A 27,897-nucleotide genomic window follows, 5' to 3' on the forward strand; every position below is an offset into this window, starting at 1 on the left:
AGAAAAAGAAAATTAGTGGTTTCAAATTTTGGTGAACTTCTATCCCTCAAAAACATTGTTTTAAAAACTGATAATTTTGTATGTCATAAATCTGCAATGTGGACTGCTGCTTTTGAGTAATTTGGATAGAAGCAGTGGATAAAAATCACCAGGTTATTTTGTTTAAAAATAAATGTAACTTCCCATGAAAACTTTTAATCCAATAAAATTTTCACAAACGACTTTCTCATGGCAAGATGTGGTAGACATTGCATGAGGAAGCCTTTATGACTCATTCATGCAGCATCTATTCCATTCATTTTAATTTCTGTGGTAAGAGGTATGTAATACTGTATTTTTGTGTCTTGAATCAATTCTACCCTTTGGTAGCACAGATCCACCTGTGAGCTTGACGTGGTCCCCGACAAAGTTCTGTCTAAGCACAGAAAATGAAGAAAGAAAGTATTTTCAAAGCAGTAAAGCAACAGAATTCCTTCAAAATGTATTTTGTTAAAAAACATATGTATTAAATACTGATTCCAACCCACTTCTAACAGTCTTGATTTTTCTCATGCATATTAATTTAAATTATAAGAATTATGAATTAGGTTCTAAACCTAGTTTAGTTCTAACATGTTAAAAAGTCGTTCGCATGTTGGTTGATTTCAGTAAGACACCTCAAATCAACAACATGAACACGATTTGATGTTCAAGCTCGCAGAAGCTTTGTCATGAACATAGGCTCAGCAAAAGGGAATTACAAGCCCAGTCCCATCCACTGCCTAGCAAAGTCAGCAAAACTCACCAACAGCCCCAACAAGCTTTGGACTGAATCCTCCATGCAGTCCAAATTCCTAGTAGAATTTTTTCTTAATTCGTATTTAGGCAGCAAATTGGTTTGGAAACCTGTTTCCATAAGTTCTGAGAAGCTTAACAGCTCATGTGATTTTTTTGAAAAGTGATTTTAAATATATAATCATTGCTAAATTATAGCATTAGTTGCTTGAGGGGAGGATGTCTGGTTTATATTTAGCCCTTATGTCATCAGTGTCAATTTTTAATACTATACTTCTTGGCTTTTGCCAGTTTGCTTCAGAGCTCTATCTTTTCTTCAAACAGCTATTTGCAATGAAAAGACATTGGAGATATTTGCCCCCTTCCCCACACCATTTTGTGATCTCAAGCTAGTGCATGTTAATACAATCTCTACCATAAAAGTTATCACCTTTTGTATTTAACGAGCTTTCGAGGAAACTATTTTTTGATTGCAAGAAAAAGAAAAAGACCATTAAACATACAGCACATTCATAGAAAGCACAGAAAGCACTTTGAGGTTTTTTTTTTTCCCCCACATCAAACTATGTGTACAGATACTCATAAATGTAAAGTAAGACAACAGAAAAAGCCCAAAGAAAACAGAAAAGACTGATTCAGTTAGTTACAGAGACAGATGCTATGCTTATTAGTTTTGGTGTTCCATTAGCAGATATTGTTACTGTGTTTTTATATTCGTTTTGTTACCAACTGATATCCTTTCGCATAAAAAACCCTGTACGATACAATAACTACAAACATGCACTTGGATGTAAATACTTCACCTGAAAATTCAGTATAGGAAGGCAAAGTGCTTGGTGAGAAACAGAAAACAGACAACGGCACAGCTGGAAACTTACTTTAAAGTAATTTCATTAGCCAAAGAAAAACGACACGATAGGTAGCACTGGTCTGTAGCCACGTCATACTTCTGCAATGGCTTTGCAGCTCGAAGTCCGACGAGTTTGACCCTGAGCACATTTTAAGAGTCAGCAGGGTATCTTCTAAGCAGTGTTGGCTGTGCAATAGGTGGCAGCCTCCTCTCTGAATCATGCATAAGCCTGTGACTCAAACCACCATCTTTGGGTTGAGATGTAAAAGTTGTGCTCAATTTTTTTTTTTTTTTAAATAGTGTTAACCTTGGGTTCCCAGCCAAGTTCCAAATCACAGATATATGACTTGTGATACCTCCTAAAATTGTCTCCAGAATTTCAATTGTATGTGAATATCTGAGCTACCCTATGCAGTAATAATCCCACTCACCACTTCAGATACAAAAGTAATCTGTGCTGCTCTGGAAACAAAGTCACAATTCTTTATTTTCTGACCAACCTTTGTGATGGTATTGTATGTAAATTCCTCTAGTATTCTACCATTAACTGGCTACACTCCTCTGCTCCCTGAAGCAGTCTTTCCACATCAGCCTTAAGCAAAGCTGGTAACACTGTGAACACTTTTACTGATTCTTTTATTAGTGTACTAGGGCTGGAAATCTAAATGGACTATTAACCAAATACTGACTACTTGATATTTAAATTGAATGAAATACAATATTGAAAGTCAACATTAATTTTGAATAACTTTTTTTTTTTTCCTTACATTGACTCACCTCTGAATAATCTCTCGTAGGAGTGACCACGCTTCCTCACCCTATAAGCCACCTACCAAATGTAAGATCATTAAGATCAGGACCTTGCCCGATTTTTTCTACAGCTATGCATAGGGCAGAGAACTAGTAACAAATGCTGATGCATAAGAAAAAAACAGAAATGGTTGTGGAAAAGGAGAAACCAAAGTTACGTACACACTGCAGAAAGAGCATGGACTCTAGCAGGCAATTGCACAGTGGCCCTCGAATCAGGCACAAAGAAGAATGAACTGCAGCAGGGAGAGGATGGAAACAAAAGTGCATCGCATGCCTAGCAGAAGGAAAGCATGCAGACAGATGCACAGGGAGTTGTATATGCAATTATCTCCACCGGAGAGAGAACAGAGCACACACTGTAGGGAAGGTGTCCTAAAAATGCAAGGTCCTGTAAGACTTCTTCAGATAAGAAACTCAAGCTTCATGAATTCAGAAATTCAGCATATCCCTGAGACTTAAAGATGGTTTTGTTTATAAAATAGGAAGCACTACTGTTTGTCCAGGAACAATATTCTCAACAGAGATCACAAGAATCCTAAAGCATCTAGCTACAGCTGAAATTAGCTCCAGCACCTTTTAAGAAAAGAACCTGTTCACTGCAAATCACTTAAAAAAAATAAATATGTGCTGGTTTATGGTAGGAGATAATGTTTTCTCAAGAGGACAAGCAGAGTCCAATTTCAACTAGGGCTGATGATAGAAAAGATCACAGCTTATACTAGCGTTTACCAGCTGCAGTATCCCCCAACCAGAGGCACACATGGATTCCTAATTACTTCTTTCTGACCTACACAAAGACCATTCTCTTCTTTTATCCAAAGGTCACTTAGTAAAACCCCCATGGTGTTCATGTACTTGAGAACTTAATATATACATCTTAATTAGATGTTGCAATATCAGAATTTAATTTTAAAGGCTTATAATAATGACGCATGTTCACATCTGCCCACACACTTGTGTGCACACTCAAACACACAAATAAACAAATTCTGGTGGTCAAAATTCACTAAGCAGAAAGCTTGTTTGGCACATGCTGAACGTAAGCAACAATGTAAAAGCAGTTCTTAATGATGCAGAGGTATTAAACCACCACTGACTGAAAATTTGCATGGCATTTCAATTAGATTATTTTTAAGAACAAATAAAATTATGTTTTAGCTGTGGCTTTTTACATAATATATGGGGGCAAGGTAGAAGAAAAAAAAAATCAGGTTTTAGACATTTTTAGAACACATGTTTTGTCTCCACACTTTGTGAACCAGAAGTCCAAACTGAAAGTGATGTGTGGCACAGAGAGCTGGCAAACAGAAGGAAATTGAGAAAAGTGGCCTCTGGAAAGTCTGGCAAAGTTTTGAAAATTCACTGAATTCCTCATTGAAAAACAACATGAAAACCAAAAAAACAAAGAGTAAAACTAAAAACTTGCATGCACATAAGAGGCAAACCACACCAAGTGAAACCCTTCACTTGTAAAGAACTTCTGAAGCATACCTTTTTCTTGAAGAAAGGGGAGAAAGCATCAAATTAATACAAGTATTCCTGTCTCAAAAGGCTGAGCAGGCTGTTGTCAGAAAAATCAGTACTTGTATTTTGAAAATTGACAGCATCAATGTTTCAAAAGCTCTCCCATTGCTTACCTCGTTGCAATGTTGTAAGACTCTGGATGAATACAAGTTTGATCCAAAGGATTGGGCTGTCGTGAGGCACATGGTGTTGGTTTGCTCTTCTTTTTACCCTGTGCACCTGCTTTAGTCAAAAGTGCCTGACTTCCAAGTTCAGTTTTCTTACTACTGTCAGAAATCAAAAATGGACACGTCATTCTTAATGAACAAGATCCTAGCCCAGTGCCCGCATGCGAAAAACACAATCAGACTTTTACATAATGTTCATTCTTTAAAAAAAAAAGTACAAACCCCCTAAAAGGTCATTGTGGGTGAATCTTAGCAATACAATTATAGCATAAAAATATAACATATCAATGTATGCATAAAGTAATTTAAAATAGAAAAAAACGTTGGGAAGGGATTCTGCGCTTCGTCAAAGTTTCTTCATGATGACAAGACTATAAAGAAAACACTACACAACCTACTGTATCATTTGGAATCTGGATAGCATCTTCTGTCTGTAAAATGGGGACAATTGCATTTACCTACTTGATAAAGAACTTGTGAGGATACTTCCATACTTAACTGTCGATTAATAGTCTGCATAATTTTAAATTTGAAAAATTTATAAACAAAATTTCCTATTCATACCATCTTTAGGTAAGCAAATTGCATCTCAAGCATGTATAGGAAGTTGTATATGCATCCAACTACAGAACAAGGAAAATATGTGAATGCTTAAACATCAGAACTTCTTAAGCCACATTTTATTGACTTCATATACTTAAATTTCTGAAGAATTCTGCTCAAACATGGGCCAGGTCAAAATATGAAAAATTTCAAATCAAAAAAAGAACTCATACCAAGATTTGCTTAGAACAGAAAAAAGCTAAAGGTCAAATCTACCACTATTTCAGAATTTATAAACCATTTTTGCAAAAGTATCTTAATACAGCTTTCCTTAAAACTTAGTGAATACATTACTGACTTCTGATCAGTTAGCATTTGGATTGGGCTTTTTTTTTTTTTAATTGGCTGGATAATGCAAGGGCCCCAAAGTCTCAGAGAGATCCACGGACAGATTGCCCTCATTGATAGGAAGACTTTACAGAAAACAGGAGAGAAAGAGATCTATCTTCATGTGTGTAGCATATTTACAAATGGCACACTTCTTCCCTTGAAGTTTCCCTTAAGTAAAAAAATGCTCAGGATACAGTAAAGGCATCAAATACTCCTACTGACAAAGGCTCCTTTCTTGCCTCTTTTTTTGTTTGTTTTTGTTTCCTAAATCACAAGTGGTTCCTGCTTTTGCGGGACAAAAGAGAATGCACTGAAGGACCTGGAACTAGCACTTGCACTTTGGGCTCTACATAAACATCAACTGTCGGCAGAAATGCAGACATAACTTTCTCTTTCCATATTAATTTTTAAAATAACTACTATTTGTTAACTTCCAAGTACAAAGCACGAAAACTAATTCACACAGCACTCTACAGCCATCAACATGATCAGAGAGGACAAAAATGAAACCTTCTCAAAGTCCATTTCAAAAACATTTGGTTTTGCCACCTGGGCCCACAAGAAATGTTGTGGAGGCGATGGTGTTGGAGCTTTATTTTGGCCTCAAACTCCAAAGTTATAGCAGATTTCTCAGGTTATACAGTGTTCTCAAGTTTTATGGAACCTGACTAACATCAGAAGCGTGCTCCAGCAAGGAAAAAAAAAAAAAAAAAAAAGTGTTCTTAAACATTTCACCAATGCACTTTTGGAAAATAAAAAACGGCATCAGCCTTTTCTTCCTGTGTTGTATTGCAGCGTTCTCTAGAACAGATCTGCACATCGTAGGTCCTATCGATCATCTACAGCCTTGAAAGCAATTTCTTTGGTCTTCTGGTGCTTACAGTGCACACCATTTGGCCTGCAGCATGTGCCTCCCTGCCAGATGGGCAACCAATCTGTATACCTTCCACCTGGGCAATAAGCCAGTCCTAATGTGCCTACCTCCTGCCTGGAAGTTACGCGTGTGCTGTTTGGCCAGCAGCAACTGGGAATATAGTATTGCTTCTGAGCATTGGGTTGGCTAAAAAATATCATGTTCTTCCCAGGAAAATATTTTTTGAGAAGAGTCAACGGCAAAAGGGTGGGGATGGTGCTACCACTGTGCCCTTTCTTAGATCTTTAAGTTGGAAGAAGAAATGGGAAAGACAGGAGAAGAGACATTGCCCTAGAAAGGGCACTTACAGTTGTGGAGAGGAAGGATTTCAGGTGAAGAGGAGAAACACAATGAATGGTTGCAAGAGTGAAAGGCTTGGTACAGATACAGGGAATGAGATGGCAGGGAAAAGGATGACCCACTGTTAACAAACTGGAGTTGGGAAAGGGCCTCTTACACATTTGAGATACAAGGCAGTCACATCACGCTTGCTAGGCACAGGAGTGTAACACAAAGCTTGGTCCAGACAGCTTATTTAACTTTCTCTCTCCAGTTAAAGGAATTGAAACTCTCCAAAAATCCACTCTAGTTTATGTTCTGCAGAGTAATCTTTACCACACTAAAATGAAGTTATGAATCTCTAAATTATGCCTGAAACACAAGATTGTAAGGGTTTAATATCTCAGATCACGACACTGCTGCATGCCCAATTTCTTCTACCAACTCAGTGGCAGAATTTGTAATTAAACTTATATACTTATAAAAACCCTGACTTACAGAGTATTAGGCTAATAAATCATGATTATTGAGCAGAAGACCTATGTTCAACTACTGACTTAAAGAAGTTTATTTGTTAAGATACTGTCTTTCAGAGGGAAAAGGCCTAGGATTCCTCAAATCTCAAGCCTGAATACAAAACAGAAAGAGAAGAAGTCTTCTCATAATATTTTGGATAATTTAGCCAAGATAGCCAACATCTCTATTACCTGCAGAAGGTCTTTATATATTCTTGATTGAATCTGATGAAGCCAGCACACTGTTGGAAGGATTTGGGACCCAGACCTTTAACTTCCTTGAGCTGTTCTCGGTTTATAAATGGTCCATTCTTCTCTCGCCATTCAATTATATTTTTAGCCCTGTTCGCATTCAGTCCTGCAATGTGTCTAAGAGAAAAGTTTACAGAATACATTTAATACCATTGAACAGTCATTAATACAAGTCCTGTCCGTTACCAGGATACACATCACTGTAGAAAATCTGCTTTACAAAGCTTAGAAACAGGTAAGAAATTTGCAAATAGACTCCCAGACCAAAGGCATCATCTGAAAAAGGATCCCTTCTCTTAGTTCTGTGGAAGGAATCCACTCAAGTCAACAAAACTTGGTACAGCAATACGGTTCTGCACATACCTAACTAGTAAGCCAGGGACATGTAATTTATGATCTGTTGGCTATTTCTGTAATGCCAGTTCAATTTGTCATGTCTTATGGCCTGCCCCCAGCTGCCCTCTTCAGGAAACGATGTGGGAGGAGGGTTCAGGACAGATAAATTGTTCCTGTGAGAACAGCTCCCTCTCAGCTATTCTCTTCCAATGGTACCGCAACACCTTGCCCCAACATGAAGGGCTGACGTCTGCTATCCAGCCTGGGAGCAGCTTGCCTTCCTCACACGATTTAACAGATCCACACAGCTTGTTCCTTTTCTCTCAGCTGCTCTGGAGATAAAAGAGCAGCTGGGAACAGGCTGCATGAGTTGTTCTGAGGGCAGCTTGGATCTGGCAAAGAACTTACCTGTGAAGCGCAACTGCAGTTAGCCAAATTCCTTCAGGAAGCAGTGGGTTTGCTGCACATTTTCTGTATGTACATGTGAGTACAATTTTCTGTGTATGGAGTATGTTAATCATAGAAAGAGGGAAAAGAGCTGTGGTGGACAGTTACTCCTGGCACTAGAGAAGGAAATGTCACCCATCTGGCTCTATATAATCAGACGCCACTGCTTTAAGTCAATGGCAGCAGGGACCTGTTTGTGGAATGGCATGGGCTGATTCTAGAAAAACACCACCAGCAAACCTGGCAAGAAGAGTCAAAAATCTTTCCATTATTCTCATCCTCAAGAAAAAGTTAAAAAAAATAATCCAAAGTTGGTGAAACCTCAGAATTAAATTGCAGAGACACACCTTTAACTGTAGACAAAATATTAATCATTAGGAATGGATTTTTCTCAAAAAAATTCTTAGAAACATTATGAAATCCAGCTTGTTTATGCTGACAAAGGAACATGACACAGAGTTCACAGAATTTTCCACTGATGATCTCAAATCTTTCAAGTAAGATACTCAGCAGTAATGCAATTACTGTAGCATTGTCACCCCTTCCATGTGTAATACATGTCAACAAGTATATTTGATGCATCAGAAAGCATGAGCAGAAAGCCCTGTTAGCTTTCTAGCTAGGGTGACAATTTCATACACTGTACATCTGAGGGAAACTTAGACCCCGATCTGCACAGAACAGTAGAATTGAACTGCTGAGGATCGAGTTAGATCCAGAACTTGACGCAGCATGTGTATGAGCATCGTAAGTCAGGTTAATTAGACCAAAGTAAGTATTTAGCCAACATGGTTACCACCTGTAACCATGACTGGACAGTGTCACTCCATGTTCACAGTTTTGTAGAGACACAGCAGCACCTCAGCCTGGTGCCCTCTGCTGAACTGCACTATATAGTTCCACCCTGCAGAAGGCTCACAGTGCTCATCCACTGCACTTGCTCAGGTAGGGTTTTATTCACGAATGAAAGCTGGTCATCCTCATTTACCAATAGGTACTGCTTTTTTTCTTACTAATAGCTGATCTAAGTCTGAAAGACGATAAGACAGAAGGTAAATCAGGAGTCAGGCTAAGAATTAGACACAGACGGAGAAAAAGAATATAGAAAACAAAGTGGAACAACAAAAAGAATAGACAGAGAGCCTCTTTGAAGTATGGAAAGTCATTTTCAAGAATGAAAATAAGGGGTTAAAAAAATTAGAGAGAGCTAGCAAGAAATACATTTTTCCTAACTTTGATACCTAATATAATTGTCACTACCTAGATTATGGACATTCTTTTTCTTCCTCTCCTACTACAGAGGATGACAGCAACACTTTGCTCTTCTGAGAGACTGCTCAGCTAAATGATTCTCAATTCTACACACTCAAAAGAGAGAATGAGCTTTTAATTTCTAGCCAAGAGAAATAAAATCCAGAACATTTTCCACGTAAATATGGTATAATTACTTAAAAAAAAAAAAAAAAAATCAGTAAAAAGGGATAAATTTTTCAGCAGTTTCCCCTTAAATCTTTCCTTTTCTCCTTTCCTCACTCAACTTTTACAACCTGTTCCACTTAGCAGTACCTATAAAAATACCTTCTAAGAGACAAAGTACATTTGAAAATCCCTTTCTCAGTGTAAAAATACAAATTAATTATAACAAGTTTTTCTAAAATTGCAGCATTGGTTCAAAATTTTTAAATATTCATTTATCTCCGAAGAATAGTTTTACCCTGGAGAATCACACATACCCTTAAAAGCTGACTCTTAATGATCCAGTGAAATACTGTCTTAATGTGTCATTTTCATGTAATTGGCAGCTTAACACAAGAGCCATTTGCTCCAGCTGAGCTTGAGTCAGATGGCAGACTAAACAGAGACTCTGTGATCCAGAGCCATGTAATTACTGGAATAGGAAAGTGTTTGACTCACCTTAATAGTATTTCTGAGCAGATGTTAATATCAACTCCTACAAAGCTGACACACTCTTCAACCACACTGTCCAGAGTTGCTTTGAGCAAAGTCTGCGATACATCGTGCTGAGAAACAAAACCGGTGGTATCAGGTTACTGAAATATCGAAGCGTACATAAATAAGAACTGCAAACAATGCTAACATTAATAAAATAGTTGCTGGAACTTATCAATATCTTATGTGAGGGTACCAGTTAAAAACATAAATTGTACAACATATTTTTAAAAGGTCTCGAAGTACCTCTTTGCAACATCTTTGTCGTGATAGAAATCCCTAGAATAAGACACTCTTCACATTACCGCATTTTTTTTTTAATAACTATTTCCATGCCTCCTGTAAAAACAAAGCTATATTAAACATATAATGATTACTCAAAAGGAGTAATGCTTCTGTTCATCCGCTATGTCTTGTCTTTAATCTGACATTCATTTACCTATAATATCAGTTTATTAAAAATAAGACAATATTTTAAAAATAAGGATGAAAGATCACAAATGCTGTACTTTTGCACCTGCACACACAACATTTGCAAAATTGTCCTATTTATGAGCATCACACTACAGTACAGTTATTTACTAAAAGAACAAGCCAGGTATTGTATGAGGGTGGGCAATACATAAGGTACATATCAGCCCTGCAGCAACAAAATGTTTCAGATTTTGAACAGATATTTCTGGGAAGATTGGCAGGTCCTTGACCGAAGCACCACTAATGGAAATTCTTCCAGGTTTTCCATTATTGTTGGTAGTGTTCCCCCCCCCCCCCCCCCCCGAAAATCAGTCACACTTGTCAAAGATAAAAGTTCTGAAGCTCTAAGATTTCTTTTCCTTCACAATGTAGGCATACTTCAATCTATAACTTTTAGTTTCCCACACAAGCCCATCAGTGCTTAGAAGTCTGACCTGGAGGGAGAAGCCTCTCTAAATGCAGGAGCTAATTCAATCACTATGTTGGCTTAGCTTCAGGGCTCTTATACGTCACTCATGTAAATCTGGGTTGATCTGTTGTGGTTTCATGATGCATTCATTTAGGACACCAAGCTGGGCCCAAGCCAAGACACCAAACACTTCATCCAATACTTTGTTTTACCTTCTAAGCCATCCAGACCTTTTAAAGATTTCATAGTTATATTTAACATGCCAACAGCATCAATCCCAATCTACCAATATTGGTAGTTCGTCAAGTAGTGGTTAATAACTGAAACAATCGTAAAACTTATGGCAACGTATTTCATAGCCCCCCTCATTTCAGGTAATAGTGACGTGATATATTTTCATGATGCGATACATAATAAAGTTACTTACAAACAGGAAGCGCAAATTTCACCAATATTACTCCTCCTATATAAAGTTCGCATGCAAAAAGCCATGTACATGCATAAGTACTTGCATTTGCACACAGTCTTGGCCTTACAACCACAAGCTTACTTGTACGCTTTGCAGATCAGTTTCTACCTATTAATGTGTTGCTACTACAACACAATGGCTTTGTTCCAGAACAGAGATAAAAAAACCCCACACCCTAATAAGAAGTCTTATGTTTCTATTTTTCTGACTTACTGAAGATATAGCTTCTCTTAGTGAGGATGTTCTACACAGTCCCTCCTCCTGCCATCAGCCAGGTATATACCAGAGCTAGTAGAGACTTCTAGGTCTCACACATGCTCATGCAAGGATGCATTTATATAACATAGCTCAAGAACCAAAATAAAACTGTTCAGAAACACCACCCACATTTTCTCTTCTTTGGCAAGTACATTTGCCAAATGCTGGGCTAGATTTTCCAGGATGAACCACAAATTCAATAAAAATTTAATAAAATAAAGATACTAATTTAACAATTGTTTTCATTGTGACGGAGGAAGCAAGAGGAGGAAAAAAAAAAAATGCAGGGTACTCAAAATTTCCATCTGCTTTCAGGAAAGGCTACTGACTCCAAGGTACTTGGAAGCTGATTATCAAATTTCACAAGTTCCATTAACAAGTTCCATTAACCGGAGCAGTTCTTGGCCACCGCTAAAAAAAGCATGGTCTAAAATAACTACTCTGAATATAAAGTAGGGTCTGTGGCAGAGATTGGGGTAGACTGCTGTTTCAGTCTCGTTCCTTAAGATGATGATCATTCTTCAGAAGGAATAACACGCAGTTATGTGATTCAAAACTGAGACATTCTTCATCACCTCTACAAGGCCTTATAGCATAGGGTGTAGCAAAGAAGGTAATTCATAGATTTGGCCTAATCTTTCCGAGCAGTTCTTTGGATGAGACTTGAGTCAGCAGCTTTATTTCCAGTCTGCTGAAAGTGAACTTAGATAGCAATTCAGCCAACTATACTCCCCCTCAAACCAGGAAAGGATATATCACATTCAAAAGCAAAGCATCCTGAAATACATCTGCCAGTGGAAGAAAGACCAGCGCTCACAGATCCTCAGTTTCAAATGCAAAGCTGGCATTTACCTGAACATTTAAGTTTGTGGATGCAATAGTTTGTGTAAAATTCAGGTGACAGAATACACAGAGTTTAGAAAACCTGTGATATTCAACTTGCCCCCCCCCCCCCCCCCGGAAGACAAGGAGTTCTCAGGTCTCTCAAAGATGATATGCATCTTTTAACTTTATTGCTGCTTGACAGTCACGATTAAAAAACCAAAACAAGACATCCACACGTTGTTCTTTATTACTCCAACACATAACAGTCGTACCACTTTGAATGGACATCACAGCACGTATGTGAAGGTATGGATAAAGAAAAAGCGAATAGGTAGATCTGACAGAACAGGATAAGCATAAGACAGCATGGCTAAAACAATCCCTAAGCTACCCATACCTCAGAGAAGTAAGATACATTCAGCCAGTGAATGATGTTAAGTTGCAAACACTAGGAAAACTTTCCAGATGGCAAATCTGCCTCCAAGATGCAGCTACTGATCATCAGTTTCCTTTTGCTATGATGAAGAAATTTCTACATCCCTCTTTACATTGGTACAAAGCACAGAGAAGTGTTATGAATTTAGTTTATAAAAGTAGTTAATTAAAAACATTATTATCCCAATTTCATTGTCAAGACTTCCTACTGCTAACAGTTTATAGCTCAGAAAGGTTTAAAGTGCAGTGCATTTTCCAGTCTTCCAAAAATTTCACTCATCTTCTCAAATATCGGAGGTTAGATGATATTATATACTTCTATGTACTATTTATATGTACTGGGCTGGTGTCAGATTATTCAGACACTACTAGAAGCACAAATACTCCATGCTGCTCACTCGCTACCACAGGTCTGTAAAGACAGGAATCCCTCTCAACTGTTGCATTAAGCACATCAGGATAAAACCTGTGCAGATAAAGCCCAAGTCCAACATGCAAGGCTACTTTCAAAGCGTGCTTATGCAGAATTTTATGCTGCACAGCCTCCAACAACCCCTGCACACACCACTGTGGTAGATTGTTGCATCAGGTGATACCCTGCAAATCCTTCTAAATAAAACATTTTCACATTAACACTAACTCTGCACCCCTACGCATGAGGGTGTCCCCGGTAAAACTGTATTGTCTTTTCTTTTTAATCAGAATACTTTTATTTATTAACTGTCTTTAGCTGTGGAACAAATACCACAACTGCCCCCACAGCTCCCCTTACAAAACCAGGAGAAACTAGCTCCCTCAGCCAGCCAAACCATTCGTACCAGGAGCTTCCTCGGAGTCAAGCACAAAAGGTGCCCTGACAGCTATGCCTAACAAGTAAGGAGCACGACCTTTGGTGTGATTTTCAAACATCATCTTTAATTTACCACCCAAATAAATCACTAAGGTTTTATTGAAAGGATACTCAGAAATGACAACCATTAAAATATTCACTGCTGATCTGGAGATGTGGAGCAGAAGACTTCATTTTGTATGATGATCTCCAAGCAATAAAAAGGATTGATACCCCCAATTTATGGAAACTAAGGCCAGCAGAAATACGGGACTTGCCACAAACTGCAGGATGTCCAGTGCAAATCTGCAAACTTTCATTTATCATCACTCTCCAGAAAACAAAGCCACCTTGCTTCATGGGTAGCATTAGGAAGTACTTAGACATCTGTTTGGTTTGAGATTTTTGTGGGGAGGACTATAGAAATTAATCTGCCCTTACAAATATCAGGCACCGTAACTGTATTTTAGTATTTGTTTTCTAAGGAATTATCAAGTGAGCCAGGGAACAAGATACATAAAATTAAGTCACTTGATTAACTGAAACTGCTACAGTAAATAATTGTAGTTGACCAATAAATGAAATTCAAACATTACATTTTTCTAATATTTTTATAAAGGCTATCCTAAATATCCCAAATGTAACTTACATTCATGAACCTGGAAGAAAATCAAGGGCTGCTATTTTGATTTCTGGTCATGATTACTGCTCAAATTAGTCTGTGGTGAATTTGTTAAAGTTACCAGAAGAATATACTGCATATTTTAAAACCACCATTCTGCAAACCACCCACAATATAACTTCATTTCATGTACTTTCATTAAACACAGCACAGAATGTTTAACACTAAAGAACAGTGTTTAAGAACACCTGTTTATTATGCACATGATAGTTTTGTCCTATTATTATATCCCCCAATACTTCAGCTATTTTTTCTTTTTATATGGTATAAAGCAGAGAGCAAGGATCATTGTTTTGTTTGGTTTCAAGAGCTACGAACACTCACTGGAAATCATTAACATTACTAAAAACCTATCTGTTTCTTTGGAGGGTGAAAGCCATTTTCCAGTTTCAAAAACCTGTTGATGTACACAAAAGGAAGGCAGTATTTTAAATAGCCTCTCAGTTCAGTGTAGTATACCAGTACAGACGCTGTAAAAATACATTTGTCATCAGCATGACAAATTTATCAAGTCAAAAAAACAATGTTCACATGAAGCTGGAGGCTGTACTTAGTCAATCTGCGTAAGCATAGATGGTGGACCAGTAGACTAACGAACTTTGCCTGACCAAACACACTAAACACTAGATTACTAGTGCTAGACTAGAACAACCCAAACTGGCAGCTTTTACATGGAAGTAAATTACAACTCTAAGCTCTTTACCTTTGGCAACCTGAAAAACCCCCACAAATACTAAAACAATACACATAACTCTAATGCATTTGGCAACCTTTTCCTGGTCCTCTATAAAAATAATAATTTCAGAAAATATGGTATGATTGTATGTCTCTCTGAAAGACAAATTCAAACAGCTTAAAATTCTACTACTACACACAGCAATTCTTAAATACTTATTATTTGACATTTACAAACTTTAGCAGACATCGACACGACCAGCCCGTGCATCGTTATTACTTTACAATGCCCAAGAGCCAAGCAAGGCACCTTCCAACGCAGTTGAACAAGGACTATTCGTACCCTGCCGAGCCTACAAATGTAGTACAGACATGACCTAATGATGCTGCTCACAAAGCACTGGGGAAGGGAAGAGTTCTCAAGTCTGGGCAGCAATCTGCAGGTTCTTGACCCCGGCTCAGCATTACAGTGTTATAACAAGATCAACATTCATCCTAAAAAAGACCGAGCTGAATGTCAGACAATCTGTCTTGGTTTTTGATCAAGTTATACCTCACTTGTCCTTTGAATCCAAAAGTCAACCTTCAATGAAGTAAATGCAGTTTAATTTCTTCTGTCTTTAAGCAAGTCCTGAAACAATTCTAACACCTCATAAAACATTATTTTGTTGGTACCTACCATTAACTTCTGTATCCATGAATTTTAATATTGGCATGTGAGACTAGCCAACATGCCTCTTGAAAAAATACTTTTTTCCTTTAAAAAGCAGTATAATTGTGCAGCCTGAATGACATTTACTGAATGAGAAATTAGGTGGGACAACACATCCGAAGCAAAGTTCAAAACTGTATTATTTTAGAGAATTCAATCCATGGAAACGTGTTTTAAAATTTAAAAAAGGGAAAAACATTTTCTACTAGTGCTGTTGCCTACATACAATCAGCTGCATTTCAAATGCTTGTGAAACCACAAAACCAAAATGCATTCAGGACAAACCCTTAAGTACAGCAGGACTAATGTAACACAAATAGTCTAATGATAAGTACCTTTTCATGTGCAGAATTAGAAAAAAAATTAAAAATGCACCTTACACGTCAGGTGGAAATGTTGGAAAGTTCAGGTGGGGGGTTTTAATATTCAGCGTCCTCTGGAAAATCCCTTTCAGTTAGAGTCTAAGAAAACCAGCTTATCCCTCTGATGTTTGATAAAAGGATCTAACTTCAAGAATTTCTTTTGAAGATTGTTTGTGGGTTTTCCAAATATTATATTGTTATAGGATATATTGTTATCCTATGTACTTAACTCTGACTCATTTGTTGTTTTCAAAAATCCAAATTCTGTTTATTTTAACAGCACATTGCTATTACTGAAATATCCCAAGAGAGAGAAATGGATTTGTATTTTCAAAGAAAACGATAAAACAAAACCAAAGTCTGTCAGCTCTGACATTAAAAAAAGAAAACAAAAATGCACACTTGATCATGTAAATGCTTCAAGTTACTTGCAAGTTGCTGGAATTCATCTTATATTTACTTGTGCTTGTGTCCTAACAGAAGCAGTAATACTGCTAAGCTTGTTACACAAATTCAAACCCATTGCTAATACGTCTGATTCCTAAAGCTAACTTCTTTGACGTGAGCAAGCTAGCAGAAAATGACATATATCCAAAACCATCTTCCTCTTTCCAGAGCAGGTACCAGTTTTCTCCAATGCATATTGTTATGTGACGAAGGGGCAGCAATCTGAATCGCAACTATAATCAACTGCGTAACTGCTGGAGATTTCAGTGGGACATTTTCTTTTCCAATAAGTAGCAAAGGTGATTGCCCAAACTGCTAGGTGGAAAGCCTACATCTCAATTTCAGTCCAAAATTGTATTTTGGGGCTTTTAAAGCTCTACAAATATAGGGGATACCCTGCAATACTACAGAAAGATAAAGCAAGAACCATGAGGAGTAGAGTTTCATACATCACATGGCTGAAAGGCAATAAACTCAGTTGGGCATTTTCCTGAAATGTGCTGAAGGATAAGAGGAAAAAAAGATTACACTGATAGAGGGAGAAGGAATAGTACATTTCTAGAGGGACAAGACAGAAGTCATGAAGCCCAGGTGAGTCTGGTCATCTGTGGGAATTCTGTTTAGTCTGAAGTCAGAGACCATCCAACCCCCTGCAGCAGATGGGTGAGGAACAGCAGCTCCTGGGTATAAAGTTCCAACGCAGAGCAAGGGGAGCCCCCAGGAGATGTAAGGAGCTTGGTAAAAGTCTATATAAATACACACACTCCTTCCACCTCCACTGAAGACAAGTTGGAGTTCCTCTCGCTCATCTCTAATGAGGAATGTGATACTTGCAATATTTTAAAAAACTAGAACAAAATTGCAAGTTCATTTAGGGGTATTTTCTAGAAAGGAAAGATTTGTACAGTTGATACATACTTTATCATATCCTAGATGTCTAATATAAGAAACTTCTCATGCTCACTGGCTTTCTCAAAGTTTGTATACAAGCACACTTAGCAACTGCTATAGCAGGTGACTCATATTAGCAATGCACTGAGAATATATTTAATACGACATATCCATTCCCTCATTAGAGAAGAATGTATATGCCAAACAATGACATTCAGCAGTTTTTTAATCCCACACCAACAGAATTAGTCATGATACAATTAAGAGGGGAAAAAAATTTCTTATTTAATGTGACACCACCTCCTGAAATGCTTGCTGGAAGAAGCTTTTAGGTAATTTGACTTTCCTCAACCCTTCCGCCCCCCTCCCCTTTTTTTTTTTTTTTTAAAAAAAAAAGCAGATCAGTTCAAATTGAATATTCTTAAAGAACACTTTCAAATCCTGCTGTTCAGTTCTCTCCCTCCTGTTTGGCTCCTCCTTTGCTTTTGTCAGGCACTCCTCCCCTCTGTCCCCCCCAACCTCTTCCACTGCATAGCTAAAGGCAAAAATAAACTAGGAATGAAACAAAATGCAAGACACTGTCCAGCAGAAGACAAAGCCAAACTCAAACAAAGCAAGCTTATTTTCTCTGCTTACTAAAAAGCATGCACTTCATTTTGATTGACATATGGCAACTCAAAAAAGTCACCCAGGGTAGTGTTTATTGAATGACCCATGGAAGACTGAAAACTGACAGAAAACCAGGAGACGTGAGAAAACAGAAGTTTGTTCAGTACCAGCGTTTATGGGTTTGACAGGCAGAGTACATAAGCATCCATTGTGTCCTTCACATCTTTGATAACTGAAACCAATTTCAGCACCACTCATTACATATAACAGCAAGTTATATTTAAAGCAAAAGCATAAATAATTAATTGGTAAAAAAAAAAAACTCTATGATGTAGTAAGTTTGTGCCTTTTTAAAAAACTGCTCTGCAGTAAGCTTAAGAAAATTCGCATTAAAATGTATATTTAGTACTTTTCCTATTACATGTATAGCACAAGAAAAATGTTTGCACGTTGGAGGTTGAAAAGTTGACAGGACTGAATAATAAATTAGCTGCACTAACTTGTCAGCACCAAAAAATTAAGTTCTCAATGACAATTTTTACAAGTGAAGAACATTTTTACAAGTGAAGAACATTTTTACAAGCGAAGACAATTTTTACAAGAACACCAACATTATTCTCATTCTCAAACCCAAGCGACATTTCAGAACCACCATCACTATTGACAGTATACGATCATTACTACTAAAGTGATTAGCTTAATATAAAAAGCGAGAAATTAAAATGAACTAGTAGAATGGCATAAAAAAAGAATAATGCATGTTCTACCCTGTACATGGAAATAGCAATTGAGTACTCTTACAATATACATACTTTTTTAAACAAATAAGATCTCAGCAGGTAGGAGGGAAAAGCACAAATCAAAGAGCACTTATTTTCTCAGTATCCCTGACAGATGCTGTGATTTGTAGCCTCATAACATAACCCTTACTTTTATTCAAGGTCTGGAAATTCCTTCAACAGGCTCGGTTAAAACATTACAAAAATACAGTGTTTAAATTATTTGTAAACATATAAAATAAGATAAAATTTTGTACTTCAACAAATTAATAAAACTTGCTTGGAACAAAGTTTTCTTAAGTATTCTCTAGTGGAAGATTTGTAAATAATCATTGCATTACTATTACTGACTTACAAAGTTTACAAGTTACTTACAAAGTTAGAGCTTTCAACTATTGCATGTATGAATATATTCATTGCAAATGTGTAATCTGATAGCAGATTACACCACCATTCATTTTAAAGACTGACCTCTATTTCCCTTGCAAAATCTTTTTTTCATGAAGGATCTAAAGCTTAACCAAAACAAGTTTTAGGCAAGCTTGGGAAATCATAAAGAAATTAAAGAAGAAATTAAGTATTTGAGAATTTAAGATTTAATCCTTTAGAAACTCCTAAAAACTACCATTTTAAAACCAGATATCATTATGAATTCTAATTATAAAAGCATTTAGTCCAAGAAGCAACTGTACTGCCTCAGTTTTGGTTTTGCTAGTTTGCAAGGTAGGGGGAATAGAGTTCTCTATTTGTACGAACATTTACAACTGCAAGCTGGTATATGATCGAGCAAGAAGGGAACTAAAACCATCTCTGATTTTGCAGCACTTAGGTCTGCCTCCCTCCATTTGCAGAAGTATACCCTTACTTTACAAGGTGAAGAGCAATACAGAATCAAGGCCTGCTCCTTTGAGATCGCTGGCTGATGTCCCGCTACGTTAATTAAGGACAGAAGTTCAACAGAGGTTTTATCTGTGCTTTGCAGGACTGGGAGTTAAGAGATGAGGTACCAGATGGATCAACCAAATGATTAGCTAGGCTTATTCAATGTGTATCTGCTTTGGCAAATTATTACCTATACTACAAGAATCCAGAATTTTTAAATACGAAAAAAAATCTTTATTATTGGATGTTCCTTTCTGTATGGAAATTGTATTTTAAGAACACCATAAGATAGTTGTTCTTCTAAATAACCTAGCTTAAGGCATCAAGCTTTGGACTTTTCCTCACACAATGCAGAAGTTGCTCTGATCAGAAATTAGACAACTGAGACACCTTAGATCAGCTATGACCAAGCTTCACCTTCTGGAACACATAAAGCTTGGCAGGAAAGCTCAAGTGCAAGTCTTGTAGTGAGGTTTACAGCACATGCCTGGCTAGGCTGATGCAAGGAGCAGAGTTAATCCAAATCATGGCGAGATGAGGAAGACAGCTGTGCCTGCCAAGTCATCATCACTAATTTTGGCCCAAGCAACTTCTACCCCCTGATGCAAAAGAGGGATACATGCACAGCTAATGCCATTCCCAACCTGCAAACTCATCTCAGAGCGAGATATAACCGAGGATGCAGGTCTCAGCCACGCAAAGATTTGGTGTATACCACCTGAGGTTCAACGGTAATTCTTGCATGCAAAGGCAATCCTGCAAATACACACTTCTACATTTACTCAACTGCAGCAAAGACCTACCAAAGTTTACTGATAAGCATATGCTCAATGTTGAAGTGGCTTAAGTGCTTGCAGGATTCAGTCATCTTAATTAAAAAGAGAATCTAGTAGGAGATTGGAACTGTTCACTGACTATGGTAGATAGTTCAGTAGACTTAGAACAACAAAAATAATTAGCTTTTCATATGATTGTAAAAACTAAGAAAAGTTCAAGGAGGACAAAATATGAAACTCCATTAGAGGAAAAGTTTCAGAAAAATCACTCTAATTTTTACCCTTTAAAAACACAGGCAGTCAAGAATGTGAAAAGGAAAATGCAGCCTAAAAAGTAACAGCATTGGTGGTTCTGTGCTGCCCAGAATTCTCTTCCATCACAAAGCCAGAACAATTTCCTCTTAAAATTGTTAGCTTAGGTTATTTAAAACATATCAGGAAAAAAAAACAACCCTAGTCAGCCCACATCCTAAGAATTAATTTAAAAAAAAAAAAGTATATATATATTTGATGTGCAGGTTAAAAAAAGTTATACAAGGGTGTTTTAATTGCAATATTCAGACTGCTCTGTCTTCAGGCACATTTCAGTGCCAGGCAGAAGACGTGCTTTCTGTCTCACACAGGCAAGGATATAATGCTTTCAGCAGACCAGGGCTAGCTGCAATTCTGAAAAGGGGTTAGCATCATGTCACAACAGAAAGAGATCAGAGTTCAGAGATGATGTGAAAGCTTATCAAATCTCAGCTTGCTATTTTACTACCACAGCAAAGCTCTCGAGTTCATATGCCACAGTTGGAACACACACAGTTTTGATACAGGTTTAAAATCTACATTCAACAATATCATTTTCTGTTTTAAAACAGAAGTAAATATTGAGAGGTTTTAGCTGAATCAGGAACTTAGTGTTTCAATATTCCTTTCTAAACCTTTACATATATGAATAAATGTACACATATATAAGGCATTCATTTGAGGTGATCTGCTTAACAGGCTTCTGTCTTCCTTTGAGTTCTATTTTCATTTCTGTTAGCCTATAGTAAGACAGAAATTTCTCAGTGTTTTATAGTGTAAATATAATTAGAACTAGACATCATTAGAATATGCTACTAGTCTAAAGCAGCATGTATATGACTTTGCCCATCACGAAAGACCTAAGATCCACTTACATGGAGTTCTATGATTTGTGCCTCACTGTCATTAGCAATGAAAAATGCTGAATTGACTCTAATTCAGTCTTCTTTAGAACATGAGATCATTTCAGTTGGGAGCTTGTAAACAGAGTTGAAGGTTTTGAGGATGGAAAGTAAAATCCGAAGTCATTCAACTAATTTTTTTTTTTTTTTTTTTTTTTTTTTTAAAGTTACCAGTAATTGAACACAACCTTTTAAATAGGTTTAGATTTGGGTTTGGGGGTATTAGGCAACCTGAAAAGACATACCAAATAGCTGCTGTATAAAAGAATACACATGGTATTTTTCCAGTTACTCATCCTGTAATTAAGAGCAAACCAGTCACTAAACTCAGTCTCTAGCTATCACTTTTTGATTCCCTAGATCCTGCTCCTAAGAGTCTAGGAAATCTGTACATTAGAGTAGTGCATTGTCAAAAATGCTGAAGTCCTTTCGTAAAACATTAAAAGTACTCTTAACTTCTCCCAAACTTTCATTGGCAGAAAATACATAGCTGGTAGTACAGAGATACAAAGTGGTGACTTTTGGTTTTGGTGTACTTATTCAGACTACTTTTGACCTGTAGGCGACAGAACTTCTGGGAGATATTTTCTTACAGTAACAGTTCTGGTTTTGCTAGGATAGTGTGGAATTAGAACAGCAATAACCTCCCCTGCCACAGCCACACATGGACAGACATTGCAGAAGCCTTAAACTTCACACTACTGAGATATAGGTACCTGAAAACAGTCCCAGTTTTACAGATGACAAATCAAAACCACAAGAATTTATCTTAAACCAAAGTAGCAGTAAATGAAAAAGAACGGACTACAATTCTTCATTTCCTGGCTGCAACCTGAGCATCATTACTCAGAAGCAAACAGCACACATTTTACCTCTCCAATATTTTGATGTTCATGCACTGATTGCTCTGTTTTCTGATTGCATGGTCCAGGGTCAGCTTACAAATGTTTTCATATCTTTATTTTGAGTTGTTCCATGCATCAATGGGAAACAATTAAAACATAGCTCTAAATACCCTTCACTTTAGAAGCTAATAACCACTTCTCACTAAGCAATTGTCTTAGTTATCACAGCCAGAGTAAAAAAAGTGCTGTAACTGAATCCATTACATTCTGTTCCAGAGGAAGTGGTCATATGCCCAGATCAGTGATAAAAATTAAGCTGCCCTCTTTCATAAGTTATTTTCAGGTAGGAATCAAGATTTAGATGCAACCAGGCTATCCCCTCAGACTGACAGATTTAAGGTCTGGACAAGAAGTTGGAAAACAAAACTATTTAATACCACAGATGATGTCAAATCCTAGCAGTGGGAAAAAATGTCTCCAAAAGCGGATCTCAAGTTTTCCTGCTGCTACTTAACTGCTAGCAACATCAACTAGACCACCTTACCTGCACAGCCAAATAGGATGAATGGCTCCAAAATTGCTTCAGTTAAGTATATTCCTAAGATACTGACTTTGTAAAACAGGTATGTGGAAAAATTAAAAATGGCCTGTACTTTGGAGTTTGGTTTGGTTTTGTTTTTTTCTTTTAAGTTAGATGGTATTTATGAGGAGCAGTTTTTTATTATTGCATGTATGCTTCTAAAAGAGAACTGGAGACCAACATCCAAATGGTTCAAGATACATGCATACCGATGACCTCCAGGTACGAGGTATGGAAACCTGGTCCAAAGTATATTGATATGGATAGTTAGGAAAGTGAGAAGAGAGCATTGCACATAGACTCTACATTCTGTCACATCACATGAAAGAAACAATTAGTTCCTCTTGAAAATGTTTCTTAAAGGAAGGCAAAATGCTCCTAGCCACATCAGCCATTTTGAAATTTATGCTTGGAACAAACAAGAAGCTACAACTGATAATGCTCTTCATGATGGCTTATGCACAGATATCTTTAAGTACTTTCACAGTCTTCTCCATCATTCAATTCTAATGCCTCAGAAAAGAAATGGATACCTCACGATTCAGATTCTTCAGGAGCGTTTAATTTCTGCCTCTATCTTCCTATCTGCACACGCCACACCTCATTGCACTAAAATATGCATTTTCTCAATCTGAAATTGTGTCTGCAGGTCTTAGCTACTGAAAGAGTTCTCCTGGAGAGCTGCAGCGCTAGAACATTTCCAATAGCTACTAACCCAGAAGAAGCACAAATTCTGCAAAGAGATTGCTACGCGAAAATTACATTATTACACAACAGCCTGAAATTTTAGCAACAAAATTCCTTTGTCACATACAAGAGAGTTCTAACAGAGTCCAGTTCCAGCTTGCTGTCTCTTCAGATATCAGGAATGTAAATCCACACTGGCGTTTTCAGAAGACTATTGCACTGGCCCAGAATTCACTTTCATTTCCAACTGATTCAAGAGGTTTCATAAAGCAGTAATATCTTAAATCATTTATATATTAATCTATTTTCAATTTGTCTTAGTTATATACCTCACATTTTATGACTGGAAGAAAAAAAGGCAAAAAACCCCACCCACAGAAAAAAGCCATTCTGAAAGGCATCTCTAAAATTCAGGATGCAGACACTCAAAGAGACAGAAGCCTTATCACACTTCTTCCCAAAGCCCTGAAAAACTAAACCCCACAACATATTAAGATAAGCAATTTACTTGGGACACTGGCTTTTCAAAAAAGATTATGGAAGAAGCATAGTGACTTACTAAATAGAGCTGGGAAGTTATATGGTACCAAGTAATAGCAACATAGGATCAGATCTCAGGATGTGATAAAATAGAAAGACATTCTAATCATGTGTATGCAGAGGGAAGGAATGCTATGAAAATAAAGGGCACGGACATACTAATTTGCACACACTTCAGGCCAAAATCTGTACTATTAGCCTTCTTACCCACACGTACAAGTGTTTTCAGCAAAATACCTGGGTTCTTTAACAGTGATACTCAGAGTAAAGTATTTCTAACAATGGCCCTCAGGTAAGTAAGGAAAAGGTACGGCAAAAACAGATTTACCCGAGATATCCCTAACATAGTCATTCATTATAACATATATACATAACATTCATCAACATGGCTTTACTACAGCACCATAGAGAGAAGCAGTGCAGAGACAGAAGACAGCAGCCAATGCTGCCAACTTACACTTTCTGAGAAGACAAGACTAAGAGCATGTTCAAGAACACTGCTTTAGAACAGCCTTAATTAAGATTAAAAGTAGTGTTTTTCTATAATTTAGGAATAAATGGGACCTGTCACTGATATAAACCTCTTGCACTGCAGAGACAGAAATTTAGGAGGACATAAAGGACATAACATTTTCTTAACTTCCCCCTTCCAGTTCATTAATATATAGTTGCATCCATCAGCCAAATTAAAGTAAAATGAAGGACAACTACACAGCAGGAATAAAGGGTGGGGGAAAAAACACCCAAACAGACAGGGAGGGTTATAATACTTATAAAGAATGTCCTGATTATCAACTCGCCTACTTTGAGGCTTTGTGATGTCTAAATTTATGCTCATCTTAAGGGAGTAAACAGGTACGATAATCTTGATTCACAGTGGAATTTCTATGCAAGTTGAGGAAGCCAATTGAAATAAAGTATGATACCTTAAAACAGTGAATTAGGGCGGAAAAAAAAAAATGTTATAAGGACGCTTAATTCTTCTGCCCAGATAAATGTGGCAGAAAGTCCAGGATCACCACAGAATTTTCATTTTGCTCCATAATAATAATATACAGTACTTACACCATTGCAAATAAATATTACACTTGCTTTTGTAAAACAAATGAGTTTGAAGACCCTAAATGTATGCTTGCCTGGTTGAAATGAATGTTTTTCTTTAAAGTTTTATCTTTCAATCCAAGATTTCTGTGACAGCAAATCATTCTAATGTTTCAGTCCTTAATTTATTGATAAACATTGTCTAACAGATCCTTCTTTTAAAAAAAAGACACCATATGAAATGACCACACACACTATTGAAAATTCACCACAGAATGCTAAAGAAGGAATATCAGGAAAAGTTACCATTAAATATGTAATAATAAAAAAAAAAGAAGTATCAATTTTAAATGTTTAGCCCTATTGTTGGGAGAGTCATAAGAAAAATCCAACAAGTTTTACTCTGAATGGGAACAGTGTGAAGCAGTGGCACATTGGATAGCCTCTCCTGCTCTCTGTATCCACCTACCCATTTCTAAGCAAAGAACGTTCATTTGTAATCAGTAACACACGAAAAGAATGTTTTCCTATAGAAAATGACACGGAAGACAGCATTTCAAAATGGCAACCACCTTCCACTGCATCCAACAGTGCAGTAGCCATTTACCGGTACCCGTTGTACTTCCAAGGGCAGTTCAAGGTCCTCGTACTGCCCTCTGCGTTTTGCACAGTTTGGGTCAAACTTCACAACAGTTCAATGTTCCTTTGAAACGCTGCCATGTTTGGTCTGTTTAAGAATGAAATCTGCTTGCCCTTAGGGCTTGATAGAGTTAAAGGGCAAAATCCTGGCTCCATTTAAAGTCAGTGGGCAGTTCGCCATTTAATTCAATTGGTCTAGCATTTCACAGTGACCTTAAGGGTATACCGAAAAGCTTGTACCCATGTATCCTGTCTTTGCTTGGAGGAACAGTGGTGGCATGTATTAGTTTTTAACAGTAACGTCTGGGTGGCAACTAGGACGCTTTCGCTTTTACTTTGAAAGCTCACATGAAGCTCACAAGCATTCATTCAAATTTACAGGACAAAACTGTAAACATTGGTTCTTCAACATAAAATTTATCTTCTGGTTGGTATTCAAAAATTCATGTTAAAATTTAGAAACTACAAAACGGGCATCTGAGAAAACATTCACTTTCATTTAGTCTAGGTCATTTTAAAGAGGAGGATCAAGCAAATCATATTTTATTTCACAGCAAGAACACACACAGTTTTTAATATTAACCAAATTGTGGCTGTACCAGTGCCGTATCGCAAATGACAGGAGACGTTTGCAGAGACAGCATAAGTGGGATGTATTTTACATTACCATCTCAGCATCCTACACAAGCTACAGTGGAATGGGGTTGGATGAGTATATCAATTTGTGCATCACCATGGGTAAGTTAAAAATCTATAGAGAAGCTTTTTATAAAAGTAGCCAGCTAAGAGAACAGCTGATCAGAAATTCTAACTATGGCATCCAGAAAATAAGTTTTTTAATCAATCAGCAGCTCAACAACGTACAAACACTCGTAATCGATGACACTATTACTCACCTTGTTATAAAATAAGATTCAAATGCTCCCTCATCCAAATTATACAAATTTACTCTTACAGGACTGTACAGTTAACCTGTGGAAATCCCAAAATATTTCCTGTGTTTTACTTCTCACACTCGAGTAAAACAACAGTAGACATCAGTGATCGATGCCGGGATGCTTGGATCTCTACTTTTTTCAGTACCCTTATGTAAACAGTAATGTGTTTCAAAGTTAAAAATACTCCTCTTCCTCTCAGCTAATGTATATGGTATTTTTATATCCTTATTTAGAAGCTTGGCAAGAAATGCAGAGGGTAAATGATTTTGCATAATGTGTCCCCTTCCCATTTTCAACATTCTGGCATAATATTAAAGTCCAACTTGGTAAAGACGAGGGCAGAATAATTATGTTATGCACTGCTTTCTCAGTTTTTTACTAGAAATTAAGTCAGTAATCATTGCTCAGAAGATTTTTTAATGCCATAAGCTTGCCCTCACACCCAAAACTTCAAAAATAAATACTAATAAAGGCTGCAGATTGTCACTTTTCTCTTAAGACAGACACTGTAGTACTTGTACAGTCATTAAAAAAACATTCTCCACTTATTTTCATCATGTAAAATGAAAACATATTCCACCACTCAAATTATGGAAGCACAACCTAGCACAACCTGCTAGCCCAGGAGAGGGAGAAAGGAGGAGAATGCCAATTAACCCAATTACTGACAGAAAAGATATCAGGATGAGTACCTCTCAGGTCAGGTTCAAAAACACATCAGAAGCACCACTGTTTAAAAAAAAAAAAAAAAAAGAAAAGAAAAAAAAGAAAAAAGCAAAAAGCTCACGCTCCCTGTGCTGAGTAGCACTATTAAATTCAGATGCAGGGTTGTGTTTAGGTTGGACAGGCCCCAACAGTAGAACAAAGTCAGTCTGTCTTAGTACCATAACCAAATTCTACAAGTTAACAGCTTTTCATGAAAAGCTGCCATTTCAAAATGTCAATCAAACCTGAATATAAGTGGGAACTCCTGCAGAAATAACCAGCTGCAGGTTTGAAAAACATTTTTCACTGAAAGTGGAAACACAAAAGATGTTTGAATGAGATCTCTTTTCATTCCTGTAACAGTAGACGGTCATTTTCACAACATCAAGGACAAAAACACAAGACAAAATTGCAAATAACGTCTTGAAAGAACCATTTGCTGGGGTGATGAATGATTCAAGT

The 27,897-nt window shown here is 37.2% G+C and overlaps 1 protein-coding gene across 1 annotated transcript in view; it reads right to left on the reverse strand.

Annotated features, from left to right (window-relative positions):
• The window catches only part of SRBD1 (S1 RNA binding domain 1), a 133,207-nt gene that overhangs the window by 11,143 nt on the left and 94,167 nt on the right, over positions 1–27,897 (reverse strand). Inside the window, exons 19-21 of the mRNA XM_082306175.1 lie at positions 9,718–9,824; positions 6,961–7,137; positions 4,075–4,227 (exon numbers count right to left, since the gene is read on the reverse strand). Of these exons, the coding sequence (XP_082162301.1) occupies positions 4,075–4,227; positions 6,961–7,137; positions 9,718–9,824 (437 nt within the window). The remainder of the gene's footprint in view (positions 1–4,074; positions 4,228–6,960; positions 7,138–9,717; positions 9,825–27,897) is intronic.

Source organism: Platalea leucorodia (genome assembly GCF_965183815.1).
Source record: "Platalea leucorodia genome assembly, chromosome: 3".
NCBI classification, from domain to species: Eukaryota; Metazoa; Chordata; class Aves; order Pelecaniformes; family Threskiornithidae; genus Platalea; species Platalea leucorodia.